At 45.6% G+C, this 27,178-nt stretch overlaps 2 protein-coding genes across 7 annotated transcripts in view; both read left to right on the top strand.

The window, feature by feature from the left end:
- Positions 1-7,946, top strand: part of SPTBN2 (spectrin beta, non-erythrocytic 2) — a 95,986-nt gene extending 88,040 nt beyond the window's left edge. For both annotated transcript variants that reach the window (XM_080986136.1, XM_080986137.1), the window contains 4 exons: positions 815-1,050; positions 1,923-2,096; positions 3,411-3,453; positions 4,451-7,946. In XM_080986136.1, coding sequence (XP_080842262.1) covers positions 815-1,050; positions 1,923-2,096; positions 3,411-3,453; positions 4,451-4,684 — 687 coding nt within the window. In that variant the 3' untranslated portion in view covers positions 4,685-7,946. The remainder of the gene's footprint in view (positions 1-814; positions 1,051-1,922; positions 2,097-3,410; positions 3,454-4,450) is intronic.
- Positions 7,947-10,484: 2,538 nt separating this feature from the next.
- On the top strand, positions 10,485-25,476 carry LOC308465951 (RNA-binding protein 4B-like). 5 transcript variants are annotated; one of them, XM_080986439.1, is made up of 4 exons: positions 10,485-10,606; positions 16,245-16,667; positions 21,688-22,345; positions 24,904-25,476. In XM_080986439.1, the coding sequence occupies exons 2-3, from the start codon at positions 16,256-16,258 to the stop codon at positions 22,335-22,337; spliced, it is 1,062 nt and encodes a 353-aa protein (XP_080842565.1). In that variant the 5' UTR covers positions 10,485-10,606; positions 16,245-16,255; the 3' UTR covers positions 22,338-22,345; positions 24,904-25,476. The 5 variants fall into 5 exon arrangements, with proteins under 5 accessions (XP_080842565.1, XP_080842566.1, XP_080842568.1 ...); XM_080986440.1 differs by having other exon boundaries at positions 10,522-10,601; XM_080986442.1 differs by lacking the exon at positions 10,485-10,606 and adding an exon at positions 10,632-10,656.
- The last annotated feature ends 1,702 nt before the right edge of the window (positions 25,477-27,178 follow it).

Genomic DNA, 27,178 nt, shown 5'->3' with positions numbered 1-27,178 from the left:
GTGCAGGAAGTAGCTTCAATTCCTGCACATTTGCTATAGAAGTACAATAGGCTGGCAGAAGAGGAATGGATGGAATTTCCTGTCTTCACTGGTGTGGAATTCCTGGTCCCCTCTGCTGATCAGGGAGTACAAGGCTAATTTTCTTAATTTTACATGATTTTTCCAAACTACTTTTTGTTAGCATACAGTATAAATGTTGTAAATAATAATGATGATGTATTCTATTCATGCCCCACCTTCCTCCCATTAAGGAACTTGTGCAGTATTTGCATTTTCCCCATGCCACTTATGCCTCTCCCTCAATTGTTTCCTCCCACTAACAGCATTTATAGTGTAAGCTCCTTGGGACTGAGACTTGTCATTTATATATCTAAGCTTATATTACTCTGCAAAGCACCAAATAAAGCTATAACAGCTCTGCAGAAATAGATGAGGAGAAAGATATCCTTACTTCCACTCCTCTCTTCCTGTGAGCCACAGCTGAAGCCCTGTATTGCTTTGTAGGCCAATGGGCATGTTCAGAAAATTGTTTACTAACTAAGGTTAGTGGCTAACTCGCCAGGATCTGGAAGCCAGCTTAAAACTCTGGCTTCATATTCTTACTGGACTATTGTTTCCCAGTTCAAATGCAATAGGAAACTATGGTTAACTGTGGCTTTCTAGTTTCTTCACTTGCATGAAGGAAGAATTGAAGCAGCTGCATGAAGCTTGTTTGTATCTTGGTGGGAAAGTGGTCAGTAGCAAGGATACAACAACTAAAAAGGGTGTGTGTGTTTTTAGAACCCCATAACTCAGCGCCTCCTGTCTTTTGCAGATTTCAGAGACATCTGGTACGGTAAACGGGTCACGAATGGATTCCTTGTCCAAGGGGAAGGAGCCCAGCCCAACCCCATCACCTCAGCTCCATTCCAAACCGCCTGCCCACAGCGATCCCACTCAGTTGGCCACACTGGCCCCACGCACACCAGACCCCTCGGCCTCAGAGCAGATGGAAGGGATGTTGTGTCGGAAGCAGGAAATGGAGTCACACGGCAAAAAGGCAGCCAACAGGTGAGCTCTGCATGTTTGTGTGTGTGTGAACCTGGGGTGCTGGATAGGCTTGTCATACGTCAGGAAAATTCTGTACATGTCCTGGTTTTCGAGTGTCAAAATGGCGTTGGGGGAATTTTGTCGAATTGGCAAAATGTCAGGGAAATGTATGGCAATGTGATGGGAAAAGCTCAACAATTTTTGAGTCTTTCTAAAATAAAGCTCAACAACTTTGCGGGTGTCCGGAATTTTACTTTTTGAAAGTAAACCCTAGTGTTGGAGAATGATTCTACTTGTGGGCATAAGGCCATTGAAACCTTGAGTAAAATCTATCTATCTGCCTATTTCAGCGGCAGAGCATCTGCCTTTCATGTAGAAGGTCCCAAGTTCAGTCCCCAACATCTCCACGTTAGGCTGGGAAGGACCCTGGAGAGTTGCTGCCAGTCAGTGTAGACAATACAGAGCTTGGATGGACCAAAAGGCAGCTTCCTGTGCCCCTAGCTAATGATTTCCTATGTGAAACAGTGCCATATCATCATTTTGTTTATTCATTTCAACATTAGTCTCTAAGTCAGTGTACAGTAATGTTAAAAAGATACGATAAACATAACATCAGTTACAACCAACCATAAAGTCCAAAAACTTTCTTAAAACACTTGCTGAAGTAAAATAAAAAGACTTGAATTCAAAGAAGTTGCCACAGTGATTTAAGTCCCTAAAATAAAAACTCATACACAGGAATAAAGTTTGCAAATCATTCCGGACTTAAACAGACGCAACTTCTGCTGCTTCTAGCCCACTGTGGGGAGAGGGAAGTGCAGCTTTGGGTGGCTTGGGAGTGAAGGGGGTCATTGAGAGATGCTCACAGCTCCTTTCTTTCCCCACCTTGCCAGGTCCTGGCAGAACATCTACTGCATTGTCCGGAAGGGCAGCCTGGGCTTCTACAAGGACAGCAAGAGTGCCAGTCACGGCATCCCTTACCATGGCGAAGTGCCCATCAGCTTGCAAGGGGTGCAGTGCAACGTCGCTCTGGACTACAAGAAGCGCAAGCATGTTTTTAAGCTTGGGTAGGTCAGCAAGGTTCTTTCAGCCAAGTGGCATTGACCACACTTACTGATTTTATGTTCTCCTTGTTTCTGAATGTCCCACTGGATGCTCTCTGCTCATGCAGCTTAACTGCCGTGACTCACAGCTGTGGATGAGAGGATCTGTCCATTTTGGTTCCCTCCATTTCTCATCTTTCCAATCTCAGACTCGCTTCTCCACGTTTCCACAGCGATTCTTATTTAAAATCTTTGTGAAGATTCTTCAGCGTTTTTGTGAGCATTTCTTCTGTACACAGCTTTGACCAAAGCACACATATACACAAGCAGTTTCTCCTAATATAATGCATGCTTTGTATGTTATTTTCGTTAAAAATAATTTGCTTTTATGCACCCTTTCCTCTAATACATGCATTCTTGTGTAAACATTCTTTGGTGGGAGAACTGCATAGGAAATTTTGGATGAGTGCAGATTTTGAAGGATGGCTGTGCTTTGGTTTTCGTGTTTCAGAAAGTGCAAATTTGAAAAATTCAACATTAAATTTGAACTGAACGGAATGTCTCTCACAGCCCTGGGGGTCATGTGAGCTGTGGGGGAATCTTGTTGTAGCTCTCAGCCTTAGGAATCTTCAGAACTGTAGCGAAAGCAGTTGCAGATCAGTCCACAGAATTTTCAGTACCTACCACAGTGCAAAAGTACTGTTCTAACAGCACAGTCCCATGCATGCATTCAGAAGGTGTTAATGTCAGGTCAGCTTGTCTACAGGTGATGAGGGGGCAACAGAAAAGAGATCCATTTTAGGCCATTTAGTTTCCCTTTATTGAATAAATGAACATAGAGGAGCATTGCAGGATGGTCCAAACAGTATATACAGAAATATACAGGGATATCTTTATTTTTTAGCCATTCATTCATTTGTATTTTCCAGTGAGAAATTTAGTAACGTGTAAAAAGGTAACAGTGGGGGAAGATGACACCTAAATATTCAAACTCTGCTTTTGAGAGCTTAAGTTTATATTGTATTGTATTGTCTTGTCTTATATTGCACCTTGAATTGCAGTGACAGGGGTCCTGTTTCCTGTAAAGAAGGCGGGTGGGTGGTGTTTTTGGTAGTTTATTTGTAGTAATATCTTACGATTGTGTACTGGCTTTTTCTCAATATATATGTTTTTTAAAAAGAAAAGGCAAGCATGTTTAGGACTTTGTGTTTTGCACAAAGTAATGTGACTTTTTTTTAGTCAGATTCCTAGCTCCTGTTAGCAGAGGGATTGGAGTTTGGATTTGATCCACAGACAGGCACCAGAGCAATCTTACCTTCCTTCTCTCTCTCCTTGCAGGTTAGCGGACGGCAAAGAATTTTTATTCCAGGCCAAGGATGAGGTGAGTAGAGGTCCAATTCTGCAAATCCTGCTTCTAGAGGACAGGCGGCTCCAAGGCCTCCGACTCCCTCCCCCACCATGAAGCCAAATTGCGGCCCTCATTTCAGCTCCAACTCTTCCTCCTACAATAGCATCGGGTACAGCCTGGTTTGGGAGCTGCTGAATCAGACTGATGGTCCATCTACCACATCAAGTGGCAGTGGCTCTGTGGGGTATCCGATGGGCCTTTTCCCCAGCCAAACCTTGAGATGGTGGGGATTGAACCTGGGATGTTCTGCAGCACTTGGCTTTGGGGCCCCTCCCCACTTTCATCTGAATCACTAGAATTTTTCTGAAAGTCTGTATGAAAAAAAAGGATACGTTTAAGGTGTGTGGCTTCTCCCCAAGGAATCCTAGGAACTGTAGTTTATAAGGGTGCTGGGAATTGTAGCTCTGTGGGGCATGAACTGCTGTTCCTAGGATTCTCTGCGGGGAGACAGGTGCTTTGAATGTGTGCCAAATGTGCTTTAAATGTACAGTGCGGATGTGCTGCTCAAAAGCCACACCCTTTGACCTGGGTGCCCCCCCCCCGATCTCAGGATTGGGACAGGCTCTAGATGTTTCTTGCCCTCACTCAATGCTCTTTTTTACCCATGCCTCCAATGCTAAGAGTCGAGTGCCACAGATTAAGTAGCCAGAAGAAAGATTAAGTAGCCATGTACAAGAAAGGTGGTCATAGTAGGATTGGGGTGGAGGGGGGGGATTCCCATCAACTCAGGCCATTGGCTGTGCTGGGTGAGGCTCATGGGAGTTGGAGTCTATAAAATGAAAGGAGCCGTCCATCCATGCCAGCCCAGCCTCTGACTCCAAAGCCCTTAACATCCACCCTCCCTTATATACCCCTTAGAGGGGGAATGGTGCCATTTCTCAGGGGCATGCTGGGGGTAAACACTCCGCACATGCTCAGAAGGACTATCGGCTCATGCTTTGCCCCCTCTCCCACTTCTTCCCCCATCCAGGCTGAGATGAGCAGCTGGATGAGAGTCATCAACGCTGCAGCTGCCTGCGCCCCAACACCACAAGGCCCTGCAGAGGACCAGCCGCCGCTCATCAGCAAAGGAATGACCCGGGCCTTGACCATGCCTCCCGTCTCGCCTAACAGCGCCCCGGAAGGGACTGTCACTCTGCGTAGCAAAGAGTCCAAGGAAAAAGATCGCGAGAAACGCTTTAGCTTTTTCAAGAAGAACAAATAAGGGGCCACACCTGGAGAAGTGGGGCAGGGTGGGGGCTGCAGCTGCCGAATCTGTACAGAACTGATCATCAGAGCGGGCATGGCGGGGGCTTTGGACTGGGGGGGGAGGGAGGGAGGGGCCGGGGCATGACACAGCTGATGGAGACCACAGTTGTTTTTCTTTTTTTAGTACTGCAGATTGCATGAAGCATCTTCAAACTTTATGAGGAATGCCTCTCCTCCTGCCTCCCCGCCCTCCAACAAAAGAAAAAAAACTAAACAAGCCATGCTGCCTCTATCGAATCACGTTTGCAGAAGCCCCTGGCAGAGATGCTGCATTGGAGGGTGGGGGGCAGGCTGCCTTGAGATGGGAGGGGGGGTTGATGAACTCTGGGTGTGATGGGGGTGCACATCTGGGTCATCAAGTGATGGGTGCTGCGCAGGTCATGGGGAGAGGGAGGAGGACGGCCCGCTACTTCCATTCAATAGGAGCAGGGGGATCCCGACCTTTCTGGGGTTGCAACGGCATGGGCTCTGTGTGAAAGTTTTCCATTTCCAGGTGCCATCAAAACTTTGTCGGAGGTGAAATGGACTGTTCAGGGTTTTGTCGTTGAGAATCTTCTCCTATGATCTCATCCCTAGCCAGGAAATGCTTCCACTGCCTGAGGAGCCCCACCACCTCACCCCATTTTCCTCCTGGTATGCTCCATCATGTTTTTGCAGTCTCCTGAAATGGGCACTGTCCTGAAGGCTAACAGGAAGGAACAAGATATGGCTGGTTTTGAAGAAAAGCCTCTTTTCCAGTGCACTGCTGGACCCAACCTTGCTCTCTGTCTTTCCCCTCCAATTTTTTTTTTTAGCTAAATCATGTTCCCAGCAGCTGTCTAAAAACAGTAGCTAAGCCACCTTCTCAATGGGCAAGTAAGTGAGTTCCCCTTTAATAAGGACCCTGGTCCTGGGCTTTCATCAGGGATGGGTAGAAGTTAGATTGGAATCTTGTTAGTAGATCTCTGGCTGTTTTGTGGTAGATCGGTAAGAGGTTTTGACTCCTAATGATCCGACAATAGCAACAACTGCCTCCTCCCTCAAATCAGATTGCTTTGGGAGGGAGTAAGCAGGAGTGGATTTTTGTATGAAAGGATTTGTGATCTTGATAGTGGATACTGATCACTACTTCCTGGACTCAGCACGTGCTCAGAGGGCACACTTTCATCCTTAATTCTTATTAAGTCCTCAGTACATTTGCTCAGTTGAGCGCCTGTTGTTGCACCTGGCTCCAGGTGGTAGATCTCAGGGTTGTAGGGAAAAAACAAAGTAGATCCCTCAGGCCTACATTCGGCCCAGGTCTGGATTAGGGATACGCTACCTAAGCAAGGAGAGGGTGTATGAATGGAGACATTGTGGGTGAGCGAGGTAGGGGGCTAAGCCCCCCCCCCCGTCTTTGAAAATGCCTCCTCCACTGTGATTCTTACAATTTCTCAGGCCTCCAGACTGGGAGCAGAACCGGGATAAACAGGTGGTTACAGGAGAGGGGCAAAAGTCTTGCATAAGACAAATTTAGCTTTCTTCTGTCTACCAAGGCCAGTTCCATGTTTTTGGGGAGTGGGGACTGGCAAAGTACCCCTCTGGACCCAGGCTTATTGGCCAGCTGGTTCTTGAAAACCAGCAGCCACTTTTATTTCCCCACAATACCCTTGGTGCCCCTGGAGCATTGTGGGAAATTTTAAAATGGCAGGCGTCATTGGTTTGCCAATGGTTTGGGGGGGTGCCTGAACCAGATGTTGGCACCACTTGGGCCAAAGCAGGCATTGCTGCTGATAGGTAGGCCGTCTGCCAGAGGCACCCATCACTTCCACTTTAGGTCATATCCCCTTCTGTCACTCACTCTCACTTTCTCTCTCTCACACACACATGCTTTGCTGGCTGGGACTGATGGAAGTGGCAGTGCAGAACATTTGGAAGTCACCAGGATTGGAAAGACTTGTTCTACAGTAGTGGGGCAGAGCTGCATCCTAAGAGACACCTTCTGCCAATCACAATTATCTATGGCTCTGGTAATCCATGCCACTATTATAAAGACCACTCGCACACCCCTGCCTTTTTCTGGCCTTGATTTCCTCATTTTCTATGAGTTCAAACATCTAATCCAGCAAAACTCTCAAGCAGCACCTCTTGTAAGTTCTCAGCATCTGTTATACCAGCCTTCTCCAACCGGATGCCCTCCAGATGTCTTGAACGACAACTTCCATCAGCTCCAGGTAACACGTCTATGCTACTTGAGGCTAATGGGAGTTGGGGTCCAAATCACCTAGGCTTCATGCTGGAGGAGGTTACAGTACATGGAAGTATCCTGCCTGTGAACAGACATTTCTTTCTGCACTACCGTGGCTCATAGCAGTTTCTATACTTCCCAGCCGCAGGTCCAGTCTCCACATCCTGTGGCCATGAGTCACTCTGTTCTGTCTTAAAAGGGAGACTTTGGAATCAAAAGGGAGCAAATGCATTGTGTTCTGGGCAGTGATTGTATTTTATTTTTTTGCAAAGCCTGTCCTGAAAATAACTCCTCTCTGGGTCCTTTTTTAAGAAAAAGAAGCAGGAAAGGTTGTTCCTGAAGGCTATATTGAAAGGAGCCAGTTTACATGGCTGGAACATGTGTATTCGGGTGGTGGTGGTTGAGTATTACAAGAATCACATTACTTTGCCCGGTTGCAGGAACTGAGGTTGCTCTGTTGGGTCTACCTGGATTCGATGTCCATCGAAACCTCACCAGCTTGCCTGATCTCCACAGGCATGGAATTCCACTGCTGATCTTCACATCCCGCACAGCTGTGTCCTTGCTCCATTCCCGTTTTTCTAGCTCTGGTTTTTGACCTGTGTGTGCCTTCCTTTTCATAATCATATGCTGCCCTGCCTGCTACACTTCCACCCCCCCACCCCCTTGCCATGTGAAGATAACACTGCGCCGTCACCCTTGCCACAAAGGATGCAGAGGCTGCCTCAGCACAGGGCCCACAGCAGGGTGCGCAAAACCCAGAGAGCAGCCATCGCCTGCCTCCCAACAATCTGGATTACAGGAGGTGACTTGGGAAGAGGGTTCTGTTTCTGAGGGAGGGGACCTGGCTTTTAAAAGCAGGGCACTCTGTGCCTTCCCAGCACACCTGTCAGGGGTCCCTGCTCCCAAGCAGCATCCTGGTGGTGTATCCGTGCTTGTGGGAGACCGTTATTCACGTGTTTGCAGTGGCATCTGTTCCGATCTTTTTGGACAAATAAAAAGAATCTGTGTAGAGAGTAGCCAGCCTGTTTCATTCCTGCCCACCTGTTGTGACGGCAGCAAAATCTGAAATCCCCTCCCTGTGTTGCTGTCTCTGCGTTAAAAGGCAAATAGTCTGAGCAGGATCTTATTTACTTATTTATTAAAATACTTATATACCACCAAATGATAAAAAGCATACTGCAATGGTTCACAACATTAAAAAGATAAAAACCATATAATAAAAGTGTCTGAAAGTTAAAACAAATTTAAAAGCAAAAAGTTTTAAAACTAGTCTGCTTGGTCAGTTGCTTTTTTAAGATGGAGAGAGCTGCCTGATGAGCCAAAATATAGGCAGGTGAAGCTTTCCAACACGGAGAAAAGCTTTGCCTTGTCTTGCTAGTCACTGCAACAAGTGATAATGCAGGGACATGTATGGAGTTGGCATTTTCAGGCACCTTGACAGGGTCCCCTTTGCTGATCACCAGAGCCTATTGTTGCTGCAATTCTCACCCTTGTCACCTGCAGACCTCTTCTCACTCACCTGCCCTTTCTCTCTGGGGAACAGTGAAGATTGGGCTCAGAATGAGTGGCTGCAGGGAGGAGGAGAGAAGCATGCACTGCATCTTGCCCAAGGGTTTCCCTGGAGAGTCAATGCCAGTGTTGAGCTAGAAAAGCCTGACTTGGGGCAAGGCAGCTGCTCCTGTTAAAAACCCTGAGTCTGCAGCATGCAACACTTTAACTGGTACACCCCAAGAGGAGACCCGTCATTTGAAGCGGAAACATGATTGGATAAGTATTGTTAACCCAAAGAGGGGAGACACCTCCACCCCCACCCCCAGTGCAGACTCAAGGCTGCTTTATAGACTGGCTACTGCCATCAGCTTCCTCCAGTGTACCGCAACTTCAGGCTGCCACCCTTTTAAAAAAAGGCTGACAGTGCTTCTGTGTCTTTAACAGACATAGCACAGGCAAAAGTTTAGCTTAAAAGGAGCCCTAGTAAACCAGAGCCCATCTCTAGTGCATTGCAGGGAGTTGGAAGAGACCCCAAGGGTCATCTACTCCAACTCTACAATTCTGTGATTCTATTTGCCCTGTCAGTAGCCACCAGCCATTATGGCTGTGCTCTACCTCAACTGCCAAGAGATAGCATGCCTCAATGCCAATTGCTAGCAATCAAAAGTGGGGGAGGAGAGTGTTGCACTCAGGTCCTCCTCGCAGGCTTCCCATAGGCATCTGGTTGTCCAATGAGAGAACAGGATGCTGGACCAGGTGGGCCTTTGGCCTGATCCAGCAGTCAGGCTCTCCTTAAGATCTTAACAACATCCAGGGAGGCTCACAAGCATGAATTATGTCTTGTCTGCTAACTGATATTCAGGTTGCACCTGTCCATGGAGGTTCCACTTAACTATAACTGCCCATAGCCTTCAGTAGGCATCTCCTCTGTGATGCTTAATTAGAAGAAAAGTACAGCCCCATTTCCCCCTTGGTCAGACCTTATCTGGCATACTTTCTTCCCTTTTGACACACTGCATCTGCCCACTGGAAAAAGGCTTTCCATACTGGATTTCTGCCCATACTGTGAGGGGTGGGTGGGGGGAACAACTGAAAAGAAAAAAGGTTTCTATGCTACTTCAGACACCCTATGGAGAACCCCCACAATCAGGGCTATTTTTGGTGATACTACTCAGTGTTCTCATTTCATCCTCACGGTGACCCTGGGAGGTAGGTTAGGCTGAGAGATGGTGACACAGTGAGCTTCATGACTGAATGGCGACTCAAAGCCTGGTTATTGTCCAACACTAACCATTATGCCACACTAGCTCTCAGATAATTTTCAGGAGTCTTCCCGAGTCCTACCAGGCAATGTTAGGAATTGAACCTGGGACATTTTGCATTGCATATACTATACCATTCGATATGAAGCTCCCACTGGGTGACTTTGGGCCAGTCCTCCTTGCTTGGCCTCGCCTACCTCACAGGGTTGTTGTGAGAATAACATGGAGAGAGGGGAGCCTGGAACAGAATAAAGTAAGTGGGGTAACAGCGTTAATCACGGATAGATGGGGAAACATTAATAAAGGTACTCCGAGGCTCCTTTCCCCACCCTATTTTCAGGGACTCCTTCCCAAAAGTACTTTCTATCCCTTCTCATCCTCGCTGTGAGCCCCTATGGGACACCAACCCCGCCTTTTCGGGGTATCACCCAGAGGGGGGGAAAAACTTCCCACATCTACGAGCCTACCATTCAGCAACATACACTCGGCGGCCCCCACCTCCCAACTGGGCACCCCCACGCTCCTGAAAATGGTACGACCCTTCGCTCTCGGACGACGCGACTCGTCATTGAGAACGAAGGATCAGCCGACGTAGGCGGGGGAAGAGGAGAAAGCTGGGCGTGGGCGCGCCAAGGGGCGAAAATTTCCCCCCTGTTCCTCCTCGTCGTCGACGTCAGATGCTAGGAACCAACCCACATGGCTGCCTTTTCAAAGAGGGCTCTCATTGGCTAGACTTCCTTGATAGACTCTGGCCCGTGCCCACTCACCACGCGCGGCGGTTCCTCGTGGGACCAATTACGGTACAGCGGAGCGCGGGTTAGGGGGTTCGGAGGGCGGGTGAGAAGCTTTTCCGTTGTCTCTGCCGCCATTTTGTGCCGTGGGCTGCCGCCGCCGCTGCTGCTGCTGCTAAGGCAAGGTAACGAGGTGCAATTCTGGGCGGTTGGCTGAAGTGTAAAGCGGGGTTGGGTGGGTTTTGTGGATTTAAATAATACTGATAATATAATTGGTAATAATTGTTATGTTATTGACATTAATTCCTCCTCGCCTTATTCTTCTGTTATATATCGATACTTTAATATCTAGCATTTTTTAATTATATGCCACCCGATAACCAACTTCTCCAGGTGGCGTATACGAAAACAGCGAAGTACGATAACATACAATACTAGCAGTTGTTTTTTAGAAAGCAGTATGTGGTCAATATGAACCCTTTCAGTTTTATCCTAATTGATGTTGACACGTTGTTAGATTAAATACTGTAATGTAAACTTAATAAGATCTTAATATTATCCATAACATGCTATATATTGTTAGCACGTTGTGTTTATACTCTTAACAATAAGCATATTCCAGTGTTAACGTTCATTTCTATCAAATAATGAAGAAAGTATTACGTTACGTGCTCATTGTTGTTGCTGTTGTGTTTCTTGCCTACCCCTTGCCAGACAGTCCCAGGGTGGAATTGCAGCATTTGAAAAACATGAGACAGTAAAACAGCTCTATCATCCATAACCCCGCCAAAATAATTCCACACAGCGCATTACTCAAAAGACCAGGATATAGAGGTGTGTCTTCAGCAACGAATGGAAGCTGTAAAGACATGGTGTCTGTTGTGGAGAAGGAGTTAACTGTTCTTGGGGGCATCCCTGAGAGGGCACTCTCGTGAGCTGTAAGAAGTTCTTCAGGTGGCTTACAAAATAATGGTTTTGTTAGCATTATTGTTGTTGCAGTTTATTATTATCTTTGCATCAGTGTCACTGTGTACACGTAAATTTACAAAGTCTTAAGTGTAAAGAGAGAGGGCAGGGGGTCCGTGTCCCAATAAGTTTATTATTAAAATGTATACCCTATCTTTCAATTAAATTAACAAGGCGGGGTATGGATCTTTGCAAACAGTAAATAGATTTGGGGGCTGAAATCACCCCCTTCTCATTTTACTTATGACACTTCAGCTAGTGTGGTGAAGTTGTGGGGGGGAGAGAAAAGCAATTAAGTCATTGTGTGACAAAAATACTTTATTTGCTTTCTACTATCCTGTTTAGCTTACCTCATTTGAAAGTGAGATACGTAAAGGTTCTTGCTAAACTGAAGTATTGTGCTTTTGCACCATCTTCTGAGTGAAATCCAATTTAATTTCAATGAGTTTTTGTGGCAGAGTACAATGGATATGTGCTACTTTTATTCTTGGGATTAAATGTTATGTATTACATTCCTCTCATGGTAATAAATGGGGTAGAGGGGGTCTGCTTCTGATTGGGACTGTGACAGGAGCAATGGGTTAAAGGCTGAGGCCCTGGTCTCCCTGTCAAATGTTCTGATGGAGGGGACACTAGGCCAAATTGCTGCTGAGCATCCTCTCTCAGTCCATGGAGGTGATGGGGCCCACTGGTTCTCAGGAGGACCTTTGATCAGTGAAATGGACTGGCTACTGGTTTGAACATAAGTGGCACAAGTCTCTCATGGAACATGGCCAAGCAAAGGTAAGAGTGTATGTTCACACCTACCATGTGGTGGTGATGGCTTATTACTTTGCCACCATGGCATCCTCACATAGCCGTTTAGCAGAGCTGTTCTACATAGTTCAAGGTTTCCCACCCCTCATGAGGGGGAACTATGGTTATCACTTGCTGTGAGAGATTTGCAAGGCACTTTTAATACAAAATCATTTGTATTTGGTCTGACATGGACTGCATATTTCTGCAGGTCAAGGGGAAGTCTCTGGCAGTGTCAAGGTTGGATAAATGGGATCAATTTCAGCTGTTGTGCCCCAATGACCTGGTGAAGATACTTGAAGGGGTTTGGCCTACCACCTGCAATCTTAACCCTTTGCTCATCCTGGCTTATAAAATCTAGTTGAAAGGGATTGACTGGGTGAATCCCAGCAGTGGTGAATACTTCATTTAGGGAGCGTTGTGCTGTGTTGGCTGCTTTGAAGGAGAGTGCAACCCCTCCTGAAGAAGCCTTCCTTAGACCGAGAAATATGATACCCACTTTTGGGAGCAAGGCAATTGAGAAGGTAATAGCTGTTCAACTTCAGGTGTGCTTGGAAGAAGCATGCTATCATGGCCTATTTCAGTCAACTGCCTGGTTTGGGTTGCCCTTATTGATTATTTGAATTGGGAGAGGGATGGGAGTGTGTATGACTCTGTTGATTGTCACTTAACAGCTTTTGATATACCGTATTTTTCGCTCTATAAGACGCACCAGACCACAAGATGCACCTAGTTTTTGGAGGAGGGAAACAAGGAAAAAAATATTCTGAATCTCAGAAGCCAGAACAGCAAGAGGGATTGCTGCACAGTGAAACCCACAATCCCTCTTGTTGTTCTGGCTTCTGTGATAGTTGTGCAGCCTGCATTCGCTCCATAAGACGCACACACATTTCCCCTTACTTTTTAGGAGGGAAAAAGTGAGTCTTATAGAGCAAAAAATACGGTACTTAGCTCTGGTGTCCTACTGGCCGCTTTCGTAAATTGGGAATTGGAGGCAGTGTTGTGCAATGGTAGTTCATCTACTCTGGGTACCAGATTCAGAGAATAGCTTTTTGAGATTCCTGCTTGTCCCCATAGTAATTGCGCTGTTCAGCTTCGTAGGGGGTCCATCCTGTCTGCCATGCTGTTTAACATCTATGTGAAGCTGTTGGGTACCATCATAAGGGGATGTGGGATGAGTTGGCATCAATATGCTGATGATGCCTTCTTGCATTGGAATCAGAAGGCTTTTGGGTGCGAATTGATTGCCTGGAAGTGGTGGAGGGCGGGGGGCGGGCACTGAGCTGAAAGTATGGAGATTCTGTGGCTTTTTGGTCCTATATTCAGGAAGTGGGTTCACACCTTATTCTGGAGAGGTTGCACTCCCATTAAAAGATCATGTATGTAGACTCTAGTAGCCACATTGTCACAGAGTGTCTGTTACAAGCTACTTTTGGTGTACCAGCTATGGCCTTTCTTTGACTGAGATAGAGTGGCTACAGTAACTCATGATTTGGTAATTTCCAAACCAACTACAGTACAGTGGTGCCCTGCAAGACGAATGCCTCGCAAGACGAAAAACTCGCTAGACGAAAGGGTTTTGCGTTTTTTGAGTCGTTCCGCAAGACGAATTTCCCTATGGGCTTGCTTCGCAAGACGAAACGTCTTGCGAGTTTGTTTCCTTTTTCTTAAAGCCGCTAAGCCGCTAATAGCCGTGCTTCGCAAGACGAAAAAACCGCAAGACAAACAGACTCGCGGAACGGATTAATTTCGTCTTGCGAGGCACCACTGTACAGCAATGCACTCTGCATGGGGCTATCATGCCATAGGGGTTTCAGTGATGGTTGAAACCATTTTTGTTTCCTTTGGGTAGTGGCAGAAGAATAAATGTATTTTTATCATATCAGAAATGTGTGTGTTAGTTTTAGTTGTATAATTTTTTAATTTTATTTTTTATTTCTGTTGATGTGACCCATACCCTACAAGGGTATAAATCTCAATAATAAATAAAACTTCCCCTCAGCCCACACTACTGTCACAATTCAGTTTCCACCCCATACACCGACTATTTCCTTAAAAACAACTATGCAATACTAAACCAATGTTACATCTAGTTTTGCCCTAAACTAAACTCGTGCTGCATGCACACCATACATTTAAAGCAGTTGGGGTCTCCCAAAGAATCCTGGGGACTATAATTTACCCCTCATTGAACAATTCCCTGTACCCCAACAATCTACAGTTCCCAAGATTCCTTAGGAGAGCTTGTGTGCTTTAAAAGCACAGTGCATATGCAGCCCATATTTAGGCTTCGGTCTTATTGAACTCAAAAGCTTGTTTCTATAGAGCCATGCAAAGGACTGCATTGTTAACTTACTATCTAAATTAGAAAATGAGAGGACGGTGAGGTAAGCAGGTAGCAAAAGCAATTAAATGCATGTACTTGCATTTTTGTTTGTTTGTTTGTTTGTTTCAGAAGTTTATATGCCATCTTTCCACTCCCTCAATAGAGCGCTTGGTGGCTTGCAATATATATGAAATAAGAGTCCTAACAATACATTTTTAAAAAAACACACCTTAAAAGAGCATGAAAAGAGATGCAGTGTCAATCTTGGTTATAATTGCAGTAGTGAGAGTGGGGGGATGTAATCCAAAGGCCCTGAGGAGAGACTGGTTTTTTGAAAAGGAATTTATTTGAAAGTAGAGAGCTGTGCACTTCAAGAGGGTGTGGCACAAATCCACAAAGCAGCACCAACAGAAGGAGCTCCAATTCAATAGCAGATATTGAATAAACCAACCCAGCCTTAATCCCCAAAGGTTAGGAGAGATGCTGCTTTGTGGAAGGTAATTCCAGAGGGATGTACCTCACAAAAGATGTTCTGATCTTCTGCTATAGCAACAATCTGTTGCCCAGAAATTCTGTAGGGGAAGCTTTTATTGCATGAAGTGAATGTAAAATAGTCACTTTCTAAATTGTTCTATGCCAAGCCGCTGTTAAAGGCACAGATAAAGGGCCTGAAAAAAGAAAATAGGAATGACAATGCTTATGGTAGGTTGATAGGTTTTGTTACAACCAAGCAGTATACAGTAATACCTTGGAAGTTGAACAGAATCCGTTCCGGAAGTCCGTTCGACTTCCAAAATGTTTGAAAACAAAATTGCAGCTTCTGATTGGCTGCAGGAAACTCCTGCAGCCAATCAGAAGCCGCGGAAGCCCCATCGGACATTCGGATTCCAAAAGACCGTTCGCAAACTGGAACAATCACTTCCAGGTTTTGTGGCATTTGGGAGCCAAAATGTCTGAGTTATGGGGCATTTGGTATCCAAGGTACGACTGTATAAATAAATGTTGCAGCGTGTGGGCGGAATGCATCTTTGGATTTGTATGTAGAGGCCTGCTTTTACAGAGACTTTAAACATGATTAAGACATTATTGTGCGCTGCTTTGAATATCTGAATGCTTAAGAGGTGAATATAAATCTGTTGAATAAGTGAATCTTCTTAGAAAATCAGTTTGTGGTAAATAGGATAGATCACTTGCTTTGGATATACAGGAAATCCAGGTTTAGATCCTTCAGTTATTATTACTCTAAAAGTTTATATTCTTCCTTCCAAAGGAGCTCAGGGAAGCAAGTACATAAGCCTAATAACAATATTTCTAAAAACAGGCAGTCCATCTGCTGCATGGAGAAAGAGGGGGGTTGTGCCTGCACACTGCTATCCACACACATAAGAGAAGAACTTCTGAAGAGGAGAGTCTGCCTGAAGTACCTGTGACTTAGAGCCCTGATCACACCGGTTTGCAAACCATGGGAAGGCTACTTAACTAGAGTCTGCTTCTCTGCACAGATATCCCCCCCCCCCACCGTATGGGGGTAGAGCCATACCCCCAAGATTATGATCTCTTGGAAGATAGCACTTGAAGGGGGCTTGTGAAATTCATTAGATGCTATTGATCTTGATGTGAGGAATTGTTCTTTGACTAGTGAATCCCGGTTTGGTTTTCTTTCTTTGTGTAAGTGTCTTAATACTGTCTGTCTTCCTTCATTGAAATGCAGCCTCTTTCTTGTCCCCCACGCTCAGCATTAGCCACCATGGTGAAACTTTTTATTGGCAATCTTCCTCGGGAGGCCACGGAGCAGGAGATCCGCTCCCTTTTTGAGCAGTACGGACGGGTTCTGGAATGCGACATCATCAAGAACTACGGCTTTGTGCACATTGAGGACAAGACGGCAGCCGAGGATGCCATCCGCAACCTGCACCATTACAAGCTGCACGGGGTGTGCATCAACGTGGAGGCCAGTAAGAACAAGAGCAAGGCTTCCACCAAACTGCACGTAGGCAACATCAGCCCCGGCTGCACCAACCTGGAGCTGCGAACCAAGTTTGAGGAGTATGGGCCGGTGCTTGAATGCGACATTGTTAAGGATTACGCGTTTGTGCACATGGAGAGAGCAGAGGATGCCGTGGAGGCCATCAGGGGCCTTGACAACACAGAATTCCAAGGTGGGAAAGGGGGAGCCAGGTGGGCTAGGAACAGGAAGGAAAAAGACCCATGTACGGGTTCGCCTCTCCCACGGGGGCTGACAAGAGTTCCAAACTACTCCAGCCATGTTCAGCAGCTAGCAGGGCTGTCCGCTGGCTAGATTTTAATATTTGATTAGTCTGGCTTCTAACCAATGATTTTCTTAAATAGATTCAATTTAAATACATGTACATTCTTGGCAAAAGGCCTTGTTTGAGGATTTGAAAGTGGGTACTTTATTTTCTGTGTGAGAAATTTAATGAACCAAAGCTCACTGCTTTCTGAAAAGGAAGGCCTCCTCAATACGTTTGCATCCAAATTTGTAGAGCCAGAACAATTTCAAATACATGTTTTCAACCAGTAAATTTAATGAAATCCCAGAAAGATGCCTTAAAAATTGATTTTAGCTGAACAGCCAGCGTATTAGAAGAAAAACTTTCAATGTATCCTCCCACCCCAAAAGAAGTTTTCTAACTTTAAATTTAAATTTAAAAATGACTTTAGATTTCTCTTACATCCAGTTCAGAACAGCAGTGAAAAAGCCCCCATGTCTTTCAGAGTTCCCAGGTCTCTGCTTCTTTTTAGCCCTACTAGTTATGTGGTGTTTGTGGATGTTCAGTGTGCATTTAAAGTTTTAGTTGGTTATTGATTGAATTGCTATAAGCATGCAGCACTGATGACTGAAGATTGGCTCAAATCCATGCGATATGGATCCCACCCACCACCTAATCAGCCTACCCTTCCTCCTCACCCAGCTTCCTTACCTACCTGTCACTTTCCTTTCAGCAAGTACATCCTTTTTAAAAACAAGAACTGCCTCTCTTCTTCCCGCTTCCTGCCTCTATAGCCATCAATCACTTAAGCCCATGCTTCCCAGCCCACTGCCTGCTCTGTTCCCATTCCTTCAGCCAGTTTACTTTTGCACTTCCTGTGTTTTCTACTTCTAGGCCTTCTTAACTGATTCCCCCCACACACATGCCCTTTCCCTTTATTGCTGACAGCACATGGCTTCTCCTTCCCAAGGCCTGCATGACCTTTTACTTCTCTCTTAGAAGCTGCAGTATTTATCAACATTCTGTTGCTAACAGCTTCCTGCCGAGCAGTTAGAATGTCATTGTTAGATCCAAGACAACATAGCAAATCTGATGGCTAGGGGCAGGCAGCAAAGACTGATTTTTTTAGCTTGTTCTAGTAATCTACTATTTTTATTCTAGTAATTTATTTCTTTTCTTTTTACTTCCACTTTTTGGGGGTTTGGAGAGGGATATATACGTAATTTTGAGAATGTTGAACATCTGAGTTGTACTTTAGTTGGTTACTAAAACTCTTCAGTACAGTGTTTGCAAAAATGTGTTAACAAAACAAATTTCTCCAATCTGGAGCTTTTTTTGGGTGGGGGAAGAAATCAAAAATAACCATCCACGTCAATTTTTGCTGAGGTTGATAGCTTCCAGGTGAGAATTGCATAATAATATATTAAAGTACTCTTTCTTCCAACAAAACAACAACAACAACACAACCACCACCACCAAAATGTACAATTAAAATGCACAGGTTTTTTTCATTTTCCTTTTAGCTTGTCTGGAAAGTGGTTAGAATCTAGTTATATTATGCTGATAGGTAAGATGTAACTCTGTATATAAAGTTAGATGTCTCTAGGGAGTGGTCAAGGCAAGGAATTGGTAGGGTTGTAAGTCATGTGAGCAAAGGCCTGGTTCATTTGAAATTGTTTGGCTGAGCTGTGTTCATGGTGAGGTGGGGAGAAGCCTGTATAGAGTTAAGACAGGGATAAACATGTGCTGAAATAAGCCATAATATTTATTACCTATTAAGCACCCATAAAGATAAGGCAAGCCTCCACCTTTGCAGTCTCTCTGTTGCTTCAGCATCTTAGGAGTTGCAGATCAATGCCCATTATGTGTTTGCTTGTTTCATCTCCCAATCTGGCAGTATTAAGCCACACTTTGAGGTGAGAAATTCCTACTTGCAGTCCTTTTGGCTCCAAAGAGTATCCATACAGAAGTTGTATATAGTCTTGGATTCGGTGTTGAAGACTTTATACAATTAAATTCAGCCACTGTAGCTAACTTGGCAGCGAAGTGTGTTTCTCTGTGCCAAGGTTCTTCACTCATACTCACTGAAGACTGCCAGGCTAGTAACAGTGATTGTTGACGAATTCCAGGAGATAACTAAGTAGCAGCAAAAAAGGTACAAATTGCCTGAACCAGAAGGGGTTTTTGCAAACACAGCTGATCATGCAAAGATGAGAGAAGCTTTGCTGAAGTTCCTTCTTCAGTGGTGTTACTCAGTTAAAAGTGGGGTCTGGTGAGCAGTGCCTGCCCTGTTCATGCAGCTTTTAAGGCACAGGATCCCATCTGCTTCTTATTTGGAGTTGTGGGTTGACATGCAGTGGAGCATAAACCCCAAAAGGTGAGATCAAGAACACAGAAGCTGTTTCCCAGTAACCAAGCTGTGCAACCTGATCCATTGGACAAAAGTGGGCAAGAAGGATAACTTTGGAAGCTGAGCCACATGTACTCCCAGGCAGAGTTAGAAACTAAGATATATAAGCTAATCACCAATTGGCACCTTAAACCTAGGTAACGGTCGCCACAACAGAATGTCTAGGTGCCATTTCCCCCCCACCCCCAGTGGAATTTTTATTGGTTACTCGTTTCATTTCTACAGCAGTTTATATTTTTTTTTTAAAAAAACCACATTCAAAGCAGTTTACAACACATTACAACATCAGATAAAACAATCCAGAATAGAACAATTTCAGGCTTCAAGGAAAATATTTCAGATCCTTTTCTGAGTGACATTTTGCTTTTCCCATATTTATTTACCTACTTAATTTATATAGCTGCCCCACTCTAGGAAGTCAGTGTGGTGTACTGGTTAGAGTGTCGGACTAGGGCCTGGGAGATCAGGGTTCAAACCCCCACTTAGTTGTGAAGCTCACTGGGTAACCTTGGGCCTGTCACAGCCTCTTAGCCTACCTCACAGGGTTGTTGTAGGGATTAACTGAGGATGGGGGTGAACCATGTGCACCTTGGAGGAAAAGGTGGGATACAAATGCAACAAATAAGCTCTTCTGCTTACCTGCTTAAGATAGCTGGAGGGGCCAGCCAGATGGAGAGGTCAGTTGCCAACCTGGCATCCAGAAATCTCCATGTGGTCGCAGTTGGACCCACACCAGTTGCAAAGGGCACCTGGGAAATTTCAAACACTACTCTCAGGATGACCTGGCCTCTTTCCATCAGGAGGTAGGTTTTCTCCAGGGGTTGTTGTCTAGGAGCAAAAGCAGCTGCTGAACTGTGCATGAAAACCCCAGGCGCAAAAAGGTTCCCTTCCTCTCCACTATCTTAACAAGATGCGGGGGGGGGGTGTATTGAGATTCCCCTGTTTCGGGGGGGGGGGTGTTGGAATAAAGGACAGCTGAAAAGGAGCAGTGGTCTTGGGACAAGCTTGTAGGGGGCTTCATACGTAAGAATTGCCCTTACTGTGTCAGACCAACACCCTGTTTCCTGTAGTGACCATCCAGATGCCTGAGCCCTTTCCCACTTATGCTTCCTCGTGACTGGTATTCAGACTGCCACTACAGGTATCAGATAGCCATTGTTAGTAGCCTTTTGGATGCATGTGGCAGAAATCAGCTGGGTTGAACATTAAACCTTTTCACTGCTGAAATATGAGGGCACGGACTGTAAACAGTTGCCCTCAATTAAAAGGTGGACTAGGCTAGTTTAGTGAGCAACACCTGCCCTGCATTGCTGGGTGGATGCTATCAGCCACTGTGCATGGTAAGACCACAAGGCTGAAGGATTCCTGTATTGCGGGGGATTGAACTAGGTTGCCCTCGTGGCCCCTTCCAGTTCTATGAGTCTAAGGCAGGTGGCAGCAGAAAGAAAAAGACTTGGCTGGCCTTGTAACAACTAAGCCGTGCTATGTTTGGCTGTGTGCCAAGTGTAAATCTTTTCATTTGTGGTGCATGTCTGGTTCTGGTCTGGCTTGAGGAAATGGGTGGTCTTCGTTTATGACTTCCGTAAGGGGTCACTGTCCTCCTCCCTGATGCCCTGCAACCTCTCTGGCTTCCATTTAGTTGCTGTGCTAGTGGTTTCTCTGGGCATGAAAAAGTCTGTCTGTCTGTGATAGGCCAGGAATAGAGACAGGGCCATAGTCAGGGATCTCAATTAACTGCATGTCTTGAAAGCTCAGGAAGCCTTATCCTGCAAGATCCCTCTGAGCAGAATGAATAGATTACATTTGATTCATTATATGCAAGTTTTATTGGTGTCAGGGTCAGGGAAGTGCTGTTGCCTTTGGAAAATGGAGGGGCAAGGAATTGTGGATCAAGAATGTAAGGATGAATTCAGTGTGAAACCAGAGTTGGAACTTTCTTCATATCCTTTTAGAACCTTTAGCATACATTGCTATGCCCCTATAAGCATTTCATCCCCTCATAAGGGTCACAAATGTTATTTTAAAACAAAATAACAGCAACAGTTTTTTCTGGAGTGTTCAGGACCACATAATGGGATATTGTATGTTTCCCGATGCAGCCATACAGTAAGCTAGCTAAGTAAGCTAGCAAAGTTTTTGAACCTAAGCCTCCTGGGTCTGCTGGCTCATTCGGGCTTTACCATAACATTCTGCAGGCCTGCCAAAATATTTTTGTGTTACTGCAGCCAGAGCCATGTTTGGGGATTGAATGAAATAGTTCACATTCCTAAGCAGGCTGGAACAACTCTGCTGCTGCTCCTCAGGTAAATTGGTGGGCTATTCCAAGTCAGAAGGTGCAGGATTCCACTTTCCCTGCTGCCAGGGACAACTGGTCCCAGAAACACTTTTTATTTTGCCTCTTGTACTGTTAGCTGTGCAGGCTGGGCCAGCTGGTTGTTGTGACATAAACAAGCAAACAAACCTGACCTGCTGTGCTTTTGCTTTGAACTGTTTTTAACAAATCTTTATAGCTGCCCTTCTTGCGTCTGTTTCTTCAAGGCAAACGAATGCGCGTGCAGTTGTCCACCAGCCGTCTCAGGACCGCACCCGGGATGGGAGACAAGAGTGGCTGCTACCGGTGTGGGAAGGAGGGTCACTGGTCTAAAGAGTGCCCGGTAGATCGCACGGGGCAAGTGCCCGAGTTGACCGAAACTTATAGCGAGCAATACGGAATGGTGCGCACCCCCTACCCTACGGGCTATGGGGACCCCGTGTATTATGATGACCCTTACGGAATGGTGGACTACTATAAACGGTATCGCGCGAGGTCCGCCGCGGCGTATGGGGCTTCTGCATACGACGCTTATGCGGAGCAGACCATGGCCCAGTATTCCCAGTACGCCCAGTACTCACAAGCCACGGCCATGGCCAATCGCCTCTCCACTGCCTTAGAGCCCTACGAGAGGGCCTTGCTGCCTGCCTCGGGAACTGCAGCAGCAGTAGCTGCTGCGGCGGCGGCCGCGACTTCCTCATTTTACACCCGGGATAGAAGCCCCCTGCGTCGCTCGGCAGCTGCGGCTTCCACCGTCGGAGACGTGTACGGATACGAGCGTGTTCAGCTTTCTCCCGTTCCGCGATCATCCCTCTACGATGTCCAGCGGTTCGGGCGGGATGCAGGCGCGGACAGGTTGCGATACTCCGCGTATTGAGTCTGGAGGTGAGAGCGTTTTTTTCCTGAGTCGCTTGGAGGAGGGGGATGGCACATTAGCATGGCTGGTGAGACTTGGGAAAATGGTCTGCTGTGTCTTGAGGGATACCTTCTGGTATCTGCTGTGCTCTGGATTGCAAAGCTGCTGGCAGCAGCATAGGCCTAGCACTTAGGATATCTGAGGCAACCTGGAGCAAGCGATGCAGCTGGGTGTGGGAGGTGTAGTTTGGACCACTGTCACCAGCCCAGCAATAGAGGGAGGAGAAGTGAGCTGTCCTTGAGGGTTTTGCTGCATAGCTGGACTGTGAGTATTTTCCTGTGGGAAGAATAGGCTCCACTCTCCTGCTCTTAAAATCTGGCCCAGTCTGTCAATTTCTTGCTCTCCAGCCCAAGTGCTTCGGTTGTTTTCCCCGCTGTTGCCATTGACCTTGCACCTTTGCCATCTGCTCACAAGGCTGCCAGGATCCCCCTTGCATATGTAGCTTGGTATGCACTATAGAGGCTGGGGCTGAGGTGTAGCAGTCACTCTGGCTTGCAGTGGCCTTTGGACAACGCTGCTCTGAAATAACCAGCAAGTCTTTAAGCATCCAGAAAATTCCCCAGCTTCATCTCTGAGCTGTGTGCTAGGAGGGTCATTCGCAGAGGGCCTGTGAATTTTCAAAGATGACAGCTTGTCAAAGGTGCAGTTTCAACATCTCCTTACACAAGATTAGCCATGCTGAATCAGACCAAGATCTGCCTAGACCAGCCTTCTCCTTACAGCAGTGGCTAATTAGGTACGTCCCAAGCTGGGCATAAAGTTGAGCTTCCCTTGTCTACTCCAGCATTCATTCAGAGTTGTCCTGCTCAATTCATGGAGGTGGCCATTGAGAAGATATCCTCCTTTATGAATTTGTCTGATTCTTTTTAAAAGCCACAATTCAGTAGCCATCACCCCATCTTCTGATAGTAAATTTCTTCAGTTAATCATGCATTATATGAGGGAATACTCTGATTTTCTCTATCCTAAACCCATTGGCAGGTATACCTGAGTCCTAGCAGTATGAGAGAGGGTGAATAATTTTCTTTCCACTTTTCCCCCATGTGGTTCATTATTTTATAAACCTCTCTCCATCCATCCCATTTGTCTTCTTTCTAAAACAAAAACTAAAAGCCTTATATTATAATGAAAGCACTCCACACCCTTGATATCTTAATTGCTTCCTTCCTGTATTTCTTCCAGCTGTGTGATGCCCTTTGAGAGATAGGACAATATGCAGCATTATAAAATGTTACCATACCACAGATGCATATTATTACACTTGTAATTCTGTTTGCAATCTCACCCTAATAATTCCCCATATTGAAGGATTTTTCTTCCTCCCCTTTTTCTAACTGCAACATTTTTATTGAGCACACACACACACACACACACAAATACACAACAGCTCCCTATTCGGGTAGTCAGCATGCATTCATCTGGAAGTTAGGTTGAATTGTGTGCAGTTGACAGGGGAACGAGGAGTCCCATAGGTGTGTTTTACTTGCAACCAACTGCAATAATAGCAAATGCCACCATTTGCTGTTTGTAGGGTATCTATGTCCCCAGTGCACAGTAGGATAGCCTGAGGCTCCTCAGCAGTGTCAGAATAGATGGGCAATTCACATGCAAGCCAGGGTTTAACTACGGTTGACATAGGCTGTATCACTGGTAGAACTTGTGCTTTGAATGCAGAAGGTCCCAGGCGCAGTCTCCCCCCAAAGGATTAAGTAGCAGGTGTTGGAGAAACCCATTTTCTCAGTGAAGCTCTGGAAAGCTGCTGCCAGTTGGAGTAGACAACATAAAACTAGATGGAGAAGTAATCTGAATTGGAGTAAGGCAGCTTGCTCAGTGAAGAGACCACAGCTCACTGGTAGAGCTCTGCATTCAGTAGGTCTCAGGTTCAGTACCTTTCATCTCGTGTTAAAAGGATCCCTGGTTGTGGAAAAAGGACCTGCCTGGGAGCTTGGGAGGCAGTATCAGTCACTGGTCTGAGCTGAGAGGAGGCACTCTTAGTCCTGCTTCAGTGTGGATTGCAAATGCCAACAAATGAAGCATTGCCCCAAAAGTGGTTGCCCCAATGTGCATTTTAACTAGTTGCTTACATTTCAGGAAATCTGTAACTAAAATGAGCACACTGAGAATTTCCTATAAATAGGGAGGTTCTTTTGCTTTTCAAAATAAATATTCACATTAATTGGGGTTGCGGGGACCAATGTTCCCTTAAACTGCTCATCCTGTATTATGGCTCCCAGCCAAAGTAAACCGCTGAGGAATATGCTGATAATTATCTTTCCAGAGCTATTTGTGACATAGTTACAATTCTGAGTTTTCTTTCTCTTTCTATCCCTGATGCCTGTTCCTTCCACCAGCCTCACATACAGCTTTCTTGACATTCAGAAGTTTGGGTAGGTACTCACGCACCATCCTTAGAAGTGAAGATCTTTGTGTTGGAATCCTGTGCGACGTGGTCCTGGGTTCCCTCTAGGCACTCTAGGCAGAGATCCACCTTTGAGCCTTCAAATGAATTGTGTCTTTTATTTTTCAGGTAGGCTATTTGAGGGCTGGACGTCGGGTTCCTGTGGTACATCCGCGACAAAACTGTGCCAGGCTTCACGATGTGTCAATTTGTGTTTAGCATGGTCTCACTAATGGACATCTTGTGTCTCTTCAAAGTTTAGTGACAACTAACTTCCCTTAAAAAACAAAAACAAAAATAGAACACATTTCCCAAGGATTTTTTGCGGGGATGGGGGAGGGAGGTGTTGTGGGGAGTTCAGCAGTAACTGACATTGCACCCCCCTGCCTAGACCTGGATTTTAAGTTTAGGGTGGTCCTGGGTGGAACAGGAGGCAAGCTCTTCTCCTTCTGGAGCCTACTTTAAGCCACAGCCTTCCCTCCCAGCTCAGTTTCTGTCTCCCTATATGTGGCTTAATTTTGGAGGTGAATAATCAGTACTCCCCCCCCTTTTTTTTTTCTTGTTTGTTTTGTCATATTTGGTATTTTCCTGAGTTTATTCCCTCCTGTGGAGTCCTTCTTATACTGATAATTAACCTGTGACTTTTGTTCTCTGAAGTTTGACAAAACTTTTTCTCCAGTAAAATAAAACATTTGTAACAGATGCCTGAGAGTTTTTGTCTGCTGTACTATAGACTAAAAGACAAAACGATAATGTAAAGCAGTTGTGAAGCCCCTACGATATGTGTAAAAGTGAAATGGGACAGTGTAGCTATTTAGGCACCTGATGAGCGCACATTCCCTCTGCTACAGGCCAGCTGCAAAGTTCAGCCCTCTGCAAAACTGAAGGCTGATTTCTTTTTGCTCTCCTGAGTTAGGCTATTTCACTTCATTGTACAGCAGGATGTCTAAATGTCTTATTTATTGCTTCATTTGTCAGTTGCACAAGAACTATCATCTGAGGCCTAGGGAGATCAATCCCATCTGCTGTTTCTTCCCGACAGGAATTGGTTGGTCTGAAGTGAGCATCATTTCGTAATTCCATACATCTCCCTCTCCCCCGCACCCACAAGCCCATACGTGCATATTACTACAGCCCATAAAACAAAGGCTGAGTTAACCATATGGCCAAAAAGTTGCTTTGTGATGGTTAACATAGAGGTACAGCCTCTTGAGTTAATACAGAGCCGTCCTTAGTGTTGAGTTGCTTACCCCTGTTTTAGCCTAAAATTGCAAATGTGTGTGGGAGGATATGCCTATCCCTTGTGGGGACCACCCTTCTCACATTCTAGCTGCCACTTGTTCACTTGAGAGAAACCCTGCTGTGATGTCAAATAGCAACCGCAAGGTGCTGCAAGGTGTGAGATTTAGTGATCTCTACATGCATGTTCCGCCACTATCCCATATTCCAGTTGCCTCATGCTAAGGGTTGGTTACAGTGCAATCCTAACCACGTCTACTCAAAACACAGTGGGGCTCACTCCCGGGTAAGCAGGACTAGGTTTGTAGTCTTTGCTGAGATACAGCACAAGTTGGGGGCCAAAGGCTTTATGTAGCTTGCTTTTGATGATGGATTAGAAGAGAGCTTACATCATGTAGGTGTTCTGAGAGGCACCTCCAAGCAACAAGGGACAGCAAAGCAGAAAGGGTGGAGCGCTGGTCTTGCTTATACTACAAGCCACATTTGGACCCAGAAAGCAACTTTCCTTGAAGTCAAACTGGACCTTTTCCTATTGTGCTTCCCCAGCTGCTTGTTCTGAGTCACCTACCAGAGGTTTTATTCTGCTGGCATCTCAACTGTTTTCTCATAGAATCATAGAACTGTAGAGTTGGAAGGGACCCTAAGGATAATCTAGTCTAACCTCCTGCAATGCAGGAATATGCAGCTGTCCCTTACGGGGATCAAACCTCCAACCTTGGTGTTATCAGCACTATGCTGTAACCAACGGAGCTATATTTTGGGGGTCAATGATAAATTTCTATCTGGTACACAAATTTATCTGTGCAGTAGTGCAAAGTGCTCATGACATACCCTTTCCTCCTGACCAGCAACTTTGGCCTGTGATTTTGTCATCCATTTGCAACAATTGAAACAGTAGTTGGTAGAAGGATCAGCAGGCATTTATTCAACCACCAAACTGGCCACCAATACTGAATATTTAAGCCTTAAGGCATTTATACACCACACCCATCACCTGGTAGGGGCTGAGGCTGATGGAAGTTGTAATCCAAAATTTCTACAGGGCAGTAGGGTGCAGTAAGTTGTTGTACTGCTTTTCAGGCAGACCTCACAAAGCTATTTATCTGTTATTAAATCGGTATACCACCCTTCATCCAAAGATCTCAGGGCAGTTCACAGCATAAAA

Source organism: Podarcis pityusensis (assembly GCF_964106645.2).
Source record: "Podarcis pityusensis genome assembly, chromosome: 16".
Classification (NCBI taxonomy): Eukaryota; Metazoa; Chordata; class Lepidosauria; order Squamata; family Lacertidae; genus Podarcis; species Podarcis pityusensis.
The sequence above is the reverse complement of the archived record's forward strand: the minus strand, read 5'-3'. Positions and strand labels throughout refer to the sequence as shown.

What these genes read in the sequence shown, in the direction of transcription:
- LOC308465951 (XM_080986439.1), top strand. Translation starts at nt 16,256, where the DNA reads ATGGTGAAACTTTTTATTGGCAATCTTCCTCGGGAGGCCACGGAGCAG. An exon ending in TGACAACACAGAATTCCAAG is followed by an intron (nt 16,668 to 21,687) that starts GTGGGAAAGGGG and finishes TGTTTCTTCAAG; the next exon opens with GCAAACGAATGCGCGTGCAG.